Source organism: Xiphophorus couchianus, chromosome 24 (genome assembly GCF_001444195.1).
Source record: "Xiphophorus couchianus chromosome 24, X_couchianus-1.0, whole genome shotgun sequence".
NCBI classification, from domain to species: domain Eukaryota; kingdom Metazoa; phylum Chordata; class Actinopteri; order Cyprinodontiformes; family Poeciliidae; genus Xiphophorus; species Xiphophorus couchianus.
Window position 1 is genome coordinate 11,303,880 of NC_040251.1, and position 14,045 is coordinate 11,317,924.

General features: G+C 37.5%; 1 protein-coding gene and 1 long non-coding RNA gene across 3 annotated transcripts; both read left to right on the forward strand.

The window, feature by feature from the left end:
• Positions 1–736: 736 nt before the first annotated feature.
• On the forward strand, positions 737–1,866 carry LOC114140239 (uncharacterized). Its single transcript, XR_003594524.1, has 2 exons — positions 737–865; positions 1,579–1,866. It is a non-coding gene; the product is annotated as an uncharacterized LOC114140239 (long non-coding RNA).
• A 2,709-nt stretch (positions 1,867–4,575) lies between these two features.
• Positions 4,576–10,097, forward strand: tmdd1 (transmembrane and death domain 1). Of its 2 annotated transcripts, none has more exons than XM_028011303.1 (5): positions 4,576–4,707; positions 4,917–5,108; positions 5,777–5,899; positions 9,285–9,428; positions 9,851–10,097. In XM_028011303.1, the coding sequence occupies exons 1-5, from the start codon at positions 4,641–4,643 to the stop codon at positions 10,024–10,026; spliced, it is 702 nt and encodes a 233-aa protein (XP_027867104.1). In that variant the 5' UTR covers positions 4,576–4,640; the 3' UTR covers positions 10,027–10,097. The 2 variants fall into 2 exon arrangements, with proteins under 2 accessions (XP_027867104.1, XP_027867105.1); XM_028011304.1 differs by having other exon boundaries at positions 5,780–5,899.
• Positions 10,098–14,045: the final 3,948 nt, after the last annotated feature.

Below are 14,045 nucleotides of genomic sequence, written 5' to 3' on the forward strand. Positions count from 1 at the left end.
GTTCGCCACCGACCCCTCCCCAACCGCGACCCTGCCATTGTGAAGGAGAGAAATGCTATTCAAAATGTCCCTCCTTTCACGGCGCAGGATGTCGGGCATTACACCGTTTCGCGCAAAAGTTCAAAAGCTGGATATTTACTTGCATTTCAAACTCAAGTAAGATGTTTGGATGCAGTTCAAAGAACAAATCAGAGTCTTCACAAGATGAAACAAAACGCTGTCTCATCTGAGTTATTTTAATAAGATGGGGATTATATCCTATGCATACAGATATAAATGTTAAACAAACAGCACATGCACTTTCTTTCTTGCCACAGTTGTGAAATACATTTCTTTTAAAGGAACTTGTTTAAGGAGCTCATGAAAGCAATTTGGTCTAATGGAGAATGCGGTTCGCTCTCGAGGGGAGGATAAAAATGAACAAATTACAGCAGAGACTCATCAAATAATGAACACAAGGCCCTTATTAGATAAATATTACATGAAACTCTTTTTCATTGTCTTTGAACTACTTAAGACGGTAACTCTGTTGTGCTCAGAGTAAATCTATTTTTGACCGGATTTGTTTTAAGAATATAACCTGCATTTTTTATAATTTTAAACTATTACATTCACGTTTCCTGGTAATAAGATCATTCCGCGTGATAAGGTGTGGCAGGTTTTTCACAAAGACGAAAAAAAAAACGGGGCTGTCCTTCTCAAGCACTTACATCTTATTGGTTGGTGCTGTTGTCTAAAACACCACCTGAATGAGGTAGAGAAAAAAGTCAGTGAAAAGCTTGTCAGAAGTACCTTCAACCTCCATGAAGTCTGAGTTGAGCTTCATCGTTGTTTGCAAACCAGTGGGAGCTACAGAACATAAAAGGTGAGTATTACGTCTTCATCTAGGTCGACTATTTAGATATATACAAATCAGATAAATTTTATCTTATAATAGATGATTTGCAGAATAAGCAGAATAAGAGGTACATTTTGGGTCAGAAGAAGTAAGTAAATCACATATCGAATGGTAATTACTGGAAAGTTGCAGGTGATTCAAACAGAAAATAAATGTTTTTTTCACTCCGGGAACACAAATCTTGGGTGGGCTGATAGCAAGGGAAGCTTGAGAGGGGCTGATGTGGGTTCGTATTGCTGATGACTAAACCAGAATTCAGCTCAGGCTTGTGATAACCTGTCAGAGCCACTGATCTTACCTGCCGCATGGAAACCCTGGAGTCAAGGCGCAGGGCAGGCCCGGTCTCGCACAGGTTTAACTTAAAACTCACGAAAAAAAGGGAGAGGTCGACATTCAACTCCTGGGGCAGTCACTGCCACCTCCTCAACCTCAGAGGCTTCCTCATAAATCATGGAGTCACAGCTTGAGACTGCACCAGGTTTCAGGGTTGGCCTCTATCCTAAAGCTTAACACAGAAAATAAAGCTTAAAGTCTTATCTTAATATGACTTAAGACCTGCTGTTGCTACAAAAAAACAAAATAAAAAATACTGATTGTGTTTCATTACCTTAGGGAAATGTGAGAAACAGAGTGTGAGAAAAGATATTCTGACTGTGTGATTTTGTCTTTTTTTATTTCAGACACTGCAGGAATATTCCATGTGTTCTATCCTTCATTCCACCGGAGTCTGTATCTGTATTTAACCAGATTTCAGTGGTGTGAAGTGTAAAAGACATGGACGCATGACTTCAGGAGCCGACCAGATTGCAAGAAGGATACCAGCACACAAGTCAATTAGTTTGTTCCTGTACTTTATCAGTAATCAAATATTTTAATTTTTATCCTGCTTTATTTCATGCTACATATGTAAACCTTGGATTATCTGCTGGAAACTGTAATGTAACATGAATAAAATTCTTGACCTCCTGCCCTGTGTTTCTTTTTTTTTTCCTCTACTAGTGCATCATCTCAAATCATTGCAGAGCCATTATACCACCCACTCCTTAGTTTCTGTGTTTCTCAGCCCCTGAGCAGATTTTTTTTTCATTAGCCCACATGGAGAATTTAAGACTCCAGCCCACACAAACAAGCTCTACTTCTTGGCAGATGAAGCTTATTAACAATTTAAAACATGCCCTCGCCATAGCCCTCACAATGATGCCATTAAACATTTTCTCCCTGCTAAATAGATGCATCCCCACGACTTCCAGCACAATACTCTGAAGTTCTGCAATGGAAGGCAAAACAGACATGAAAGTGTTTGCTTTTTTTCTTTTCTTACTTCTCTGCAACTCACAGTTGCAGCCGTGTTCACTCTTTGTAAAGTGTGAGCCACAGATACCATGAATAGACTAGTAGTATGGACTTTCAAACTGTATGGAGCATATATCTCCAGGGTCTAACCAGGCCTGATCTGGGTAGAGCTTTTAAGTTCAATTGACTTTAGCAACAGAGCTCTACAGCCACAAGGCTGTGAACAGACTGTCTCTCTGCAGGGTTCTGTTTGGTTTATGACAACCACTGATGTTTTTTTAATATGCAAAAATCATAAAAGTGTAAAATACTCATAGTCCTTGTTTATCAATGTCTGTACACATACAGGTATTCATATGAACCATTTCTTTTGTTCTCATACACATTTGCAATGCTTTAAAATAACTTATCTTAAGGGTTTATTGCTACCTGCAGCATAAATCTTGCAATAAAAAGAAAATAGTTAATGTATTGAAAATGTGTAAGTATCTGTACCATGTGCAGAGGCTCAAACCCTTGATGTTGTTGTCTTGGGTTTGATTGTCAGTATTAGGCCAGTTTCTGCATCTTTCTCCATCCTGTTTCCTGTCTCTCAATACAAGGTCACTTGGGTCAAAAAAATAATCTTTTGAAAAAAACATGAATGTCAGTATAATAAATAAAAAATGTTTTCAAAGCTTCAGATTTTTTACTACAACTACAAGCTTTTTTGAGGAATTTATGTGAAAGATCATGAAGTGCACAACTGTGTGGAAGGACATGGTTTCCAAAATGCTGTAAAAATCGGATGTGTTGTACATTTATTTTCAGGTTCTATTACTGTGAGGCCTAAATATAGTCAAGTTCAACCAATTCCCTTCAGAAATCACCTTAGTGGCAAACCCTGCAGTGTGTAATTTAATCCCAGTAAAGCTACAGCTCTTCTATAAAAATGCCAGAGGATTGTTAAAGAACATTATTGAACAAACAGCATCATGAACATCAAGGAAACACCAGACAGGTCAAGAATAACGTTTCTGACTGTCAAGTGAAATTCAGGGCTCAAAATGCAGGAAGGAGTCAGGCAGGCAAAAATTAACAAGTTGCTTAAAGAAAAACAAAAAGCTAAACTAAAGTCAGTGGGTGAATCCAAACTACTACCACACAGGCAGTCACATGAGGAAAGAAACCGAGCTGACCATCAGATTTAAACAAGAGGAATTGATTACTGAACAAGGAACAGGTGGTAAATTAGAAACAGGGTGCAGCTGTGAGGAAACAGAAATATAAACAAACCAGAGACACAACCCAACATAAAAAAATGATCCTGATTCAACTCAAAAGGTCTAAAGAGACCAGCAAAGCAACACAGAAACAAATAGAAACCGCTGGTTTTTAATATTAGCTGGAACTAAGACACACAGAGAACTACAACTACAAACTAACACTTAGAGCTTAATAAAAATATGTCTCAAATATTAGAGTACTACAAGGACTGAACTGTAGCAAAGACTGATAAATTCCACCAAAAAAAGTTCATTATGTTGACAAATTTAAACTAATGAAATGCTAAAAAAAGAAAAGACTAGTTTCACATGTATAAAATATTAGTGAATGTAAACATTGAGTAGGGGGCATGGCCAGCAGAAGCTTATTTGGATAAAAGTGACAGTGTCATAAAACAGCTAATTCTGAAAGAAGCAATAAAAAGAAAAAGCAGAACTGAGGAAATGAAATCTCATCATCTGAAAATATCTGTGCAAAGAAAATGTACTAAACATGTTTTGAACAACCCATAGACCTACTGTAACTCGTTTAAAAGGAAGCACAATAGATCATCTTTAACAGTAGCAAGACCTTGCTTCCATGATGACTTTAGGGTCCCCGGAGATGTCACTTAATAGCTAGCTGTCTGCATTCAGGCTGAACTTGTATGTGTGGGAAGTCCAAGAAATGTGGCAAGTTGTGTCGGATTTCCTCCACTTCTAGGAAATTTTCCATTCAGGCTGATTTCTAATTCTCTTTAGACCTCTATAAAAACTTAATGAGACTCATAATCTGTAACAACTTCCTCTATAAACTTCCTGCCTGAGGAAGAAATTTCTCCTAATGTGAAGTAACAGTGTTATAATTATGTGCCTCTGATATAAAACACAGAAGTTATTTGGGAATGAATGTGGGAATGCCTTAATTTATTCCTCAATAAGAACTGAAATTTTCAATAACACTTGACACAAAATGTTAAACTTTCTTCAGTTCATTTTGCTATGTATATAACTTGTTTTTATGTTAAATGTCACTTTTAATATCCAAATATGTTAGTAAAAACACTACCAACAATGGGTGATTATTTAGTATAGCAACAGTATCCTTGGTGATTAGCTTCTGAGACATATGTTTATCTTTAAAACAATTTAAGCTTGTTTGTACAAACTGATGAAGGAGCACAGACTAACACTGAACAGCTGACATGAAGGTCTATAAATTGTGTTTCTTTTTTCTCCTTCTGTCCCAGATGTCAGCACAGGAAGACACAGGTGAGAGAAACAGAGCAGGAAAAAAAACTTTCACAGATTTAGAGTTGTGGAGTTCAGACGCTGCTGTTAAATGCTTCATGTTAATATGACAGTTTAATACACAAGACAGTCACAACTTCACGTGGCAGGAGCTAAAGCAGAAGTTGTTGCTATATGCTTTTGTTTTTGTCCATGCTGCTGCCATTATTCCTTATTTTTGGGACTATCAGTGGCAGCAGACATTGGAGTTCATCAGGTGGAGCGTTTAGTGGAGATGCTAACCTCCAGAGAGTGTGAAAAGCTCCTGGTTGCCCTGTCTCGCCCAGCGGAGGACATTTTTCAGCGCATTGAACGTCTCTCTCCAGAAAATAATCGACTGAATTCTAGACTTCGAGCCAAGAGAGACGCCTCCCTTGCTGCAGGTTGGTTCACAGGTCATTTGAGACCTTTGACCCCTCTTAAAACCTCTTAAAGGTTCTTTTTTATCAGGTGGTGGAATACTGTTCCCATGTGGAGTTACATAATGGGTCATCCAAAAAGTTTAGATGGGAAAATGTCGAAGTAAAACAGTGAGAGGGATAAAATATACTGAGTAGAACAATGCATATAGATACACAATGTTACTGATTTGTTATTCTAGACTAGGGGGGGAATCTTATTGCAGTAAATTGTATTTTTTTAATTAAATTATTTTTTATATTTTTATTACAAAACATTACTTTTCTGTAATAGTTTGTAATACTTATTTCACATTTTTTATTGAAGAAAGAAACATTCATCTTTTGTTTTATGCAACATAAATGATCCATTTTAAATGCATTTTTTTTAACAAAATAAGAGTACAGCAAAAAATATAAACAAGATTATTTAGAGGCTATGTTAATATTGTACTTGAAAGACTGAATCCAGTGCTGAATAACTACAAAATTGTGCACATATAATTTTTTTGATACCAAAATAAAAATATGTTTGATGTGAGTGGGGGGGAAATCAGCTCTTTCTAACATGTCCAGCTCAGTTTTGAGTGCTTGTTGCAGCTTCCTGGTGCTCAGTGTCATGTTTCTCTAATTGCCTGGTGTTTTGTGTTTAGCAGATGAAAAGAGTCAATGCAGGACATCCTTGTCAAACTGGCTGCTGAAGTTTGGTGAAAAGATTTACTACGACAGGCTTTCTCGTGCCTTGCAGCACATCGGCAGAACAGACATTGCCCTAGGTAAGTTACTCAGGGGACACAGTACACACTCAGTCTTCACAGATTTGGAAAAGACTGATTATGCTAACAGATGTTTCACAAGACTGGAGATCTTAACTGGACCTGCTAAAAGTTGACAGACTACAAGATTTTGAACAACTAAAGCAAACTGAGATCGTTAAACTCTCAGAGAGCAAGAAAGCAGAGAGACGATTTGACTGAACCAACATTCCAGTAACTAGCAGTAATGGAAGATATTCACAGACAATCTATACCTCTGCTACATAAAAAATTAAATACAGTTTACAATATCTCAAGTTCTTCGAGTCAATATGATTTATCTACTGTTGACTGTATTTTTTTTATTGTGCTCATGTTGAAAGCTTGACATGTAATTAAGGATATGAGTTTGTTTAGGTGTTAGAATGACTATCCTTGTTGGCTACAATTGACACATTTTTACTATTTTTATCTTAATACACCACAACTTAATGTTTACAAATACACAAAAAAAATTAGTAAATTGTGTTATTCTGTGTGGGAAATGGTTTATTCACACATCGACTTGTTAAGTTAAGTTCCATTACTTTTATATGAGATATTTTAATTGTCTGGTATACTTCAATAAGACTTTCATTATTCATTGCTTCATTCTTGAATATTCAGGTTTTTCTCTGTGGTTTCTGTTTTGTTTGTCTTTTTTAATCACATCATTGTAATTAATCAGTTGATAGTTTTTACAAAGCAAAGTGCTGCTGTGCTTTTATGTTCATAATGTTGTGTAGTTACAAATAAATTAGCATATAAAAGCTCAATTTTTATAGTTCAATTTATTGTCCCAGACCACTTTGGATGGAATGACCTGAAATTAAGTTTTGTCGTGCGATGACAGTAAAGTCTGATTCGGATTCTGAACTAACGATTAGTTTAGTAATCGATTATTCAATCAATTATTTTGATGATTGACTAATTAGATGAAAAAATTGCCACATTATGGGGATTTTTCATTTAACCACATACATATATATGGTTTTGCAATATTATGAAAATATTAAAAGATGAAATAATTAAATAATTCAATTCCCTTTTTTAGCAAGAAATTAAAGGACCAGATAAGAAACTATATATTTTATTGCCTAAAATGCAATAACATTTCATGAGCAAATAATATATTTATGTTCAGTTTTGGCTTAATTACTGCTATGAGTGTTGTTTTTGCTATGTTGTGTTTTAGGATCTGTGTACTCGTTTCTGATTACTTCATTATTAAGTTAACTGACAATTATTTCATAATCAATTTATCACGATTAATCTGATTTGACCTGACTACATTCAGATCTGACACGAGTTTGTTTGACTGTAACTGAGGTCTTGTTGGTTCTCCTATCAAACTTCCCGAGTCTCAAAACTGACTGAATTGCTCTGCCAACTAACCACAACTACTGTAGACTGACAGGCCTGGGAATCGGATGTAAAATTGACCAAAATAAAAAAAAATCATGTAACATATCCCCAGCTTTAAATGAACTCCTACACAAAACTTACCCCTTGCAACACTTAATTGTGTTTTCTTTCATAAACAGGAATTTGTGTGATCCTACTAATTAGTTAGTTGTCAAATTAAAGCTTCTCACTTTTTATGTGCATTACCATTGATAGCAGCAAATCCCAAAAGCACAACATGTCCTCTGACAAAAGGAAACTGGAACAAAGCCTCATTCTGCTACATGTCTGCATAGTTTCAAAACTGATTTATTGCTGTCAAGATGGCCTCCCCAAGATGTTAGTAAGAGCGAACAATTGCTTCATCACTTCGAGGTTTGATTTAATTGGAACTTAAAGACTGGGATAGTTTGCACGCTGCCAGTCTCTGGCATGTGCTGCCGTCCGGTTTGCACGCAACTCCACAGCTGAGTAGCAATGGGAAGGAGGGGTGTAAATGATCTGACAGAGGACTCAGTGGAGCTGACACGAGCCCGACAACAAACCATCTGTTCCTTTCATCAGCAGCTTTTGGAGTTGCAAAAAATAATACCAGGAAAATATGCAAAGACAAGTTATAAGACATGAATACGGAAGGGTGGGAATCAGCATGATGCAGCATGTAGCAATCATTGATCACTTGACTGCAGTTTTGAAGAAATCTCCTCAGATTTATTCATTTGAAAGGTTTGTTTTGTAAACTGTAGGATTACCCATGGAGGAAAAAGTACTCAAACACTGCACTTAAGTATATGTATGTATGTATTCCCTCATGTGACAGTCTAAAATATCTTTAAGTGTGCTGACTGTTTGTACATTTTATTGCATACATTAATGCTGTTGTGCCATTTTAAGGAACAGAATTGCAGATTATGCATATTTTTATTGTTTGAACTTTCTGTTACCCTATACTTGTAAATCTGTGTTATAAAATTTCAGGGATTATCTGCAAGAATGATTATACCTTTGAAAGTTTTTATTTAATGCAAACAAAATTAATGCGTTATTTTAACTGCAGCAAACACATTCTAGCTAAAGATATGCTTGAAAAATGAGACATTAGGCATCCTTTCCACAAACATTTCAACTTTAATTTGTCTTCAATGCCAATTAAAAAATACTTTATATTCCACCTTTTAATGGACCAATAGAGAACAATATTTTAAGTTCCTGATACTACTTTTAAAACTTGGACCCAAATGTTGATTTTCTGAACAGGTTAATTCGAATAAGTCATTGATTACTTTCAAATTAATAAACAAATTTTTTTTAAAAGCAATGTGACGCGAATCTAACATTACACAAAACATTATAGAAAGTTGGTGGAGTAGAAAATGCACAGATGTAATGTAAAACATAGTGGAGCAAAAGTTAAAAATATCCTTGATTAAATCTACTTAAGTAAAGCAAAAAGACATGAAAACCTTATTGTGACAGTAAAATGTGAAACAGATAATCTGTGAAAAGATAAATCTCCTCTGACTCCTCTCTTTGCTGCTATTGCCACCTGAAGAAATGAACAAGTCCAGTCAAACACAACCAATAAGAGGCAGGAGGCGGGTCTCATTGCTGTCAATCAACATTGTTAATGCTCTGCTAAATGTGCTAATGGCGGAAAACAACTCCACCGCCATCTGTGGCCATGCTAGCTAGCCTTAGCATTCACGACAGGCTGATGGGAAAAGCTGTATCGTAGTAGAGAGCAGGAGGGAGAAAAGTGGTGTGAACGGCATCTCAGAGTATCAGGCTGACATTAAGGCTTCTCAGGATGCCACCGGGATGATCAATAAGAGGTTATTTTCAGTAGACCTGTGCTCCTCCAAGGATGGTTTGATGAGAACTGAAGAAAAGCCATCCTTGTAGGTGAAAGGTCAAATGCTCTACTGTGTAATGTGACCGTGTTTTTGTACTTTTGGTTTCACAGAAGTGGGAAAGAACATCAACCAGGATAAAATCTTAAACTTGAAGCGTTACGTTGAGGACTACCAAAAACATGCCAACTCTCTAACCGACCTGCCCGCAAAGCCAGATCAACACGGGCACAGTCAGGAAGGCCGAAGGATAAAGAGTAATATTATTTCTTTCACAGATTTAAAGATGGACTATTATACAGATAAAAATAGACCCTTGCAAATGTTTAAGCAGGAATTTCTCATTCTATTGATGCCAAAGGGGAGATTTTGGTTAATAGCTCTAGAGATTGTCTGAATGATGTTTCACTGAACCCTGAATCTATTAAGTGTTTAGATGAGATGCTGAATTAGATGTGGTGGCTGTGGGCATGCTTCCAACTCATTACTCCTCAACATCAACACTCTCACTTTACAAAGTATATTTCCCAAGACATTAACAGACTCAAAAATGTAATTATCACCTCTCTCTTTATTTACTCTCCTGAGAGATTACTGTAGGTGAAAAGTTGTCCAAAAAAAGCATTCCCATAGTTCTCATAATCTTAAGCATGTTTGGCTTGTTTGTGCTGTGTTTCAGTTGAGGACGTGTCGTGGCGTGACCTGGATCTGATCATGAAGCGAGCGCCGGTCCCCGTGTATCCGAGGGGGATTCTGGATGTGGCTCTGCCTGTTTTGTATGGCATCCTGCTCAGCTTGGTCACCTGTGCAGGTTTCCTCCTCATCCTTGTTCTTGTTTCTCGGGAATCAGGTTGATCATTTTAGGATGTTTCCAGAACAGTAAAATCTTTCTGGTTGAGTGTCTGCAAATAAATACACAAAATCTTCATGTTTATGTCCATGTTATGTAAGATTTACAGATTTCCTCCAATCATAGTTGTTCATATCAACAAATACAGTGAGAATGGTTCCTCTTCAGAGAAATAATTATCCACTCTGCATGTTTTTTTTTAACCAGTAGGCAGTATTGTCTTGCCAGGGGCTATCTGCATTGTGATGTGACAGATGCACTGGAACCCAGCCTTCACACCAAAGGTTATTCCGGTTTTACTCTGATAGGGATGCCACTTTCAATTTCCCCTCTACGTGACGGCACCGTGCCCGTCTGGCATCGAAGAACAACTAATTATCCGGCCTGGCGTCCATTTCCCCCTGAGCTCGCCGATACCTCCACAGGCAATCCAAAGGACTAATAACAATGACAATACCAGCAGACAATGGAGAACTCTTGTTTGTGATGGCAGCGTCTGCTGGCTGAAGGAAGCCAAAACTAAATTAGAGGACTACCTTTTTTTAAATGTAAAAAGAGAATATATAAATATATAAATAAGTTGATATCCAAGATGGGACCCACAACACCGGGGAGCCAACTGAAGGGAAAACAAATTTTTATGGGTTTTGTTGAAATCTGTGGGCTTTAATTTAGAAAATCATTTGCTCTCAACAGGATCATTCTCAACTACTTCACCCAGACAGTTTCATAATACCATGATGAAAAACACTCATGGCACTCGACTACTTTCTTTCTTCTTGTTCCCAGTTTCTAACACCGTCCCCACTTTCTTCGTCATAATTGAGCTAATTACTTCATTACACAAATCTAGCCTAATGTGCTTCAGGAGGGCGACAGCTTGGATTAACACTGGCACTGAGCAGCAATTATGGTCTATTAGTCCATGAATCAACATTTAAACAAATTATAGTGCCAACAACTGTATGAGCAAAGCTCTGAAAGTCCAAAAGGACATGCCTTTGAGTTATAGTAATTATTGAAGTACTTATTTTGCTTAAACTATTCCCCAAACTTCAGCCTATTTTTGTGATTTTTGATTTGTGAGGCCAACACATGGCAGGGATGAAGGAAGGAATAACATGATTTTCAAACTTTTTTACAAACAGAAATCTGCAAAAACATACCATGCATCTGCGTCCACTTAATTTTAGGTGTGGACTTTGACTGGGCCATTCTAACAAATGAACATGCTTTGATCTGAACCATTCCACTGAAGTGCTGCTGCTGTCCTGCTGCACCGACCTCCCAGGTTTTCTCCCAGGATTTTATTCTTATTCATCCCATCCATCTTCTAATCAACTCTGCCCAGTATATTTGTCCATGCTGAGGAAAAACAGCCCCTCATCAGGATGCTGCCACCATCATGGCTCAACATAAGGATGGTGCATTCAGGATTATGCGGAGTGTTAGTTTTCTCGCACAAATAGCATCCTACACTGAGCCAATTTTTATTTCATCCCATCCAGCAAGAGTGCATTCTTTCATGTCTTTTCTGTGTCAGCATGGGTTGCAGTAAACTTCATACAGTTTTCTTTCAAGAGAATAAAGTCAAGATTTACTGAATCAGTCACACATTTTGTAATGTGTGATTAATTTATCCGGTTAACATTTTATCCCACCTGAGCTGTGGATCTCTGCAGCTCCTAAATATTTACCAGGCCAGCCTGTCAGCTTACATGGACACGCTGGAGTTGTGCCATAATCTTTGAAATATTAATGATGCTGTTTGGTCACCAATGCTCTCTAACACCTGCAGCCTTTAAAGAACAGCTGGATTTAGAATGATTTATAGTGACAACGTCATGAATAATAGGAGTGGGAATGTTTTACTATTTCACAATTCATTCCGACTCAGATTTTGGCGCCATGATTTGGTTCAAAATGATTATTTATAGAGATTTCTTCTTCAATGTATAGGCATATGAAGTATCCACATGATGTACCCCTGGTTGATTTGCAAAGCAGAATGACAAATGGAGACATTATAGGTTACAGAGAGAGCGCCACACCTTTCAGCAGACTGCCTCCTCCATGGACAATGACATTGCAGTTTCCATCCAGGAGTTTCCCACAAATGTATGCAATTCCTCAAGGGGTTACATAAAGTTGAAGTGAAATATTAACATTGCTGTCCAAGTGCATTTTTGCATAAAACATGGCTTCAAACTTCTGACCAATCACACAGCAAACCGCTCAGAGCAAAATACGCTTATTTTGGCTCCAAGCATTTTGCTGTGTTCCTGAAATGCTTACACTAAATTTTGTAAGCGTTGCACATGGTGAAGCTCGTGTCAACCTCGGTTTTCATGAGACATCAGTCAAAAAACTAAATGAGTCCAAATGTTTGCCTTTGACATTAGATGGGCCCAGTTAACTCTCTCTCTCTGTCTCTCTCTCTTGCTCTTTTAGTTTTCTCCTGGTGTTGATGTTTTTCATGCATGTGTAAGTTCCAGTAACGTCTGCATGATGACGTCAGAATGCCCTGTGTTTTTACAAAATAGAGGCTGACAGCAGGTGGATAGTTTTAATTTTTAAAATAGTCTTAGGAACATTTTATACCAACTCTGAATCATAGTAAATGAGATTAAAGATTCTTATGGAAATCTATTTTTGGCACACATCTTAATGAATAATTATTGTATTTATAGAACAAAATTGTTCATATTTCTGCTGTGTTAAACATTAAACTCTGGTGTCTTCAGACATCATTCTGTTTCACATTCATCGCAAAGCTCCCCTGGCAGCAGAGGACAGCTACATATGACTAAACTTTCTCTGTCCTTCAGTTTTCCCCCGCTGGCTGTTAGTGATGCTGCAGGTGCTGACTCTGGCAGGTTCACCTGCTGTGGGCTCAACCGCATTTCTGTAAGCAGTGGAGAGGAAAGCTGTACTTCTGTATGCCTGACTGACTCAGAGAAACAACATGCCACAAGGGGCCATCACGGTTGTGACACTATTTTGCAAGGATCCATCAGGAAGCTTCTTTCAGCTGGCTAAAAGAAAAATGAAAACAAACTCTTTAGGGTCATTGAGGCAAACTGTGGGAATGGAAAGCTTGCGAACCCTGTTGCACATAAAGTAATGGTTTAAAAATGTTTTAACTTATTAGCAGATTATATGAATGAGAGTTTTTTTGTGTTTTGTTTCATTATGTACAAAAGTCATCTTATTTTTTCTTTTGGTGTCCTGCAGTTTATTCACACCAGTCGAATGTTTTCACAGTTTATTATGTTAACAAACGTGTGATAGACCAGTATAAAGTATGACTCTTAATAAAACGCTCTGCATATAAGAAGCCAAAATTTAACTCTTTAGTTTTCACACCTGATAGTCCAGTAGATTAAGTTTTCTGAAGATCAAAGTTGCAACATTTGTTACATTTTCAGCACGTGTGGTTTGCTTTCACACTGCACTGTGTCAAATTTACCGAACCCTTTGAGCAACTTTTTCGCTCCTTTGCCGGTTTCCCCTTGGCGAACAAACTACAGTTTTATTACAGCAGACTAAACAGGGCTGCTGCTGTGAATGCTTCCTGTTTAGTCCACTTGTAGATTGTTTTCCTTGAAAATTCAGGTTATTTGGGGAAGTGCAATCAAACTCAGACCTGACTAAAAACCTAGATGTTGGTTCAGCTTAAATAAATAATGCATTCAAACTCGCGGACGGCATTCTGCGTAAACACAACCTGAACTAATGTGTGAGTCTACCGCTAGTGAGAAAAATGCCTTGTGGTCAGACGAAAGAGAAATCCTGCAACTCCTAAAATCTGACACTACTCCATTTTTGTTCACATTTTGTGAAGGAAGTTACGCTCATTTCTTCATTAGAGGTTTTTATGTTGTTTCCTTCAGTGGTTCTTGGTGCAGCGCCACCACAAGTGAGAAGGTGAACAGTTTTTACAGTGAGCTTGGATCGTTTGACTCAGTGCAGTGTGAAAGAGAACCGCACCAGCTGAAAATGTAACAAATGTTTCAATTTTGGT

Bases quoted from the DNA above. Each gene is read 5' to 3' on its own strand.
- tmdd1 (XM_028011303.1), top strand. From the start codon at position 4,641: ATGAAGGTCTATAAATTGTGTTTCTTTTTTCTCCTTCTGTCCCAGATG. The intron at 4,708-4,916 runs GTGAGAGAAACA...TGGGACTATCAG, and splicing joins GTCAGCACAGGAAGACACAG to TGGCAGCAGACATTGGAGTT. The intron at 5,109-5,776 runs GTTGGTTCACAG...TTTTGTGTTTAG, and splicing joins AGACGCCTCCCTTGCTGCAG to CAGATGAAAAGAGTCAATGC.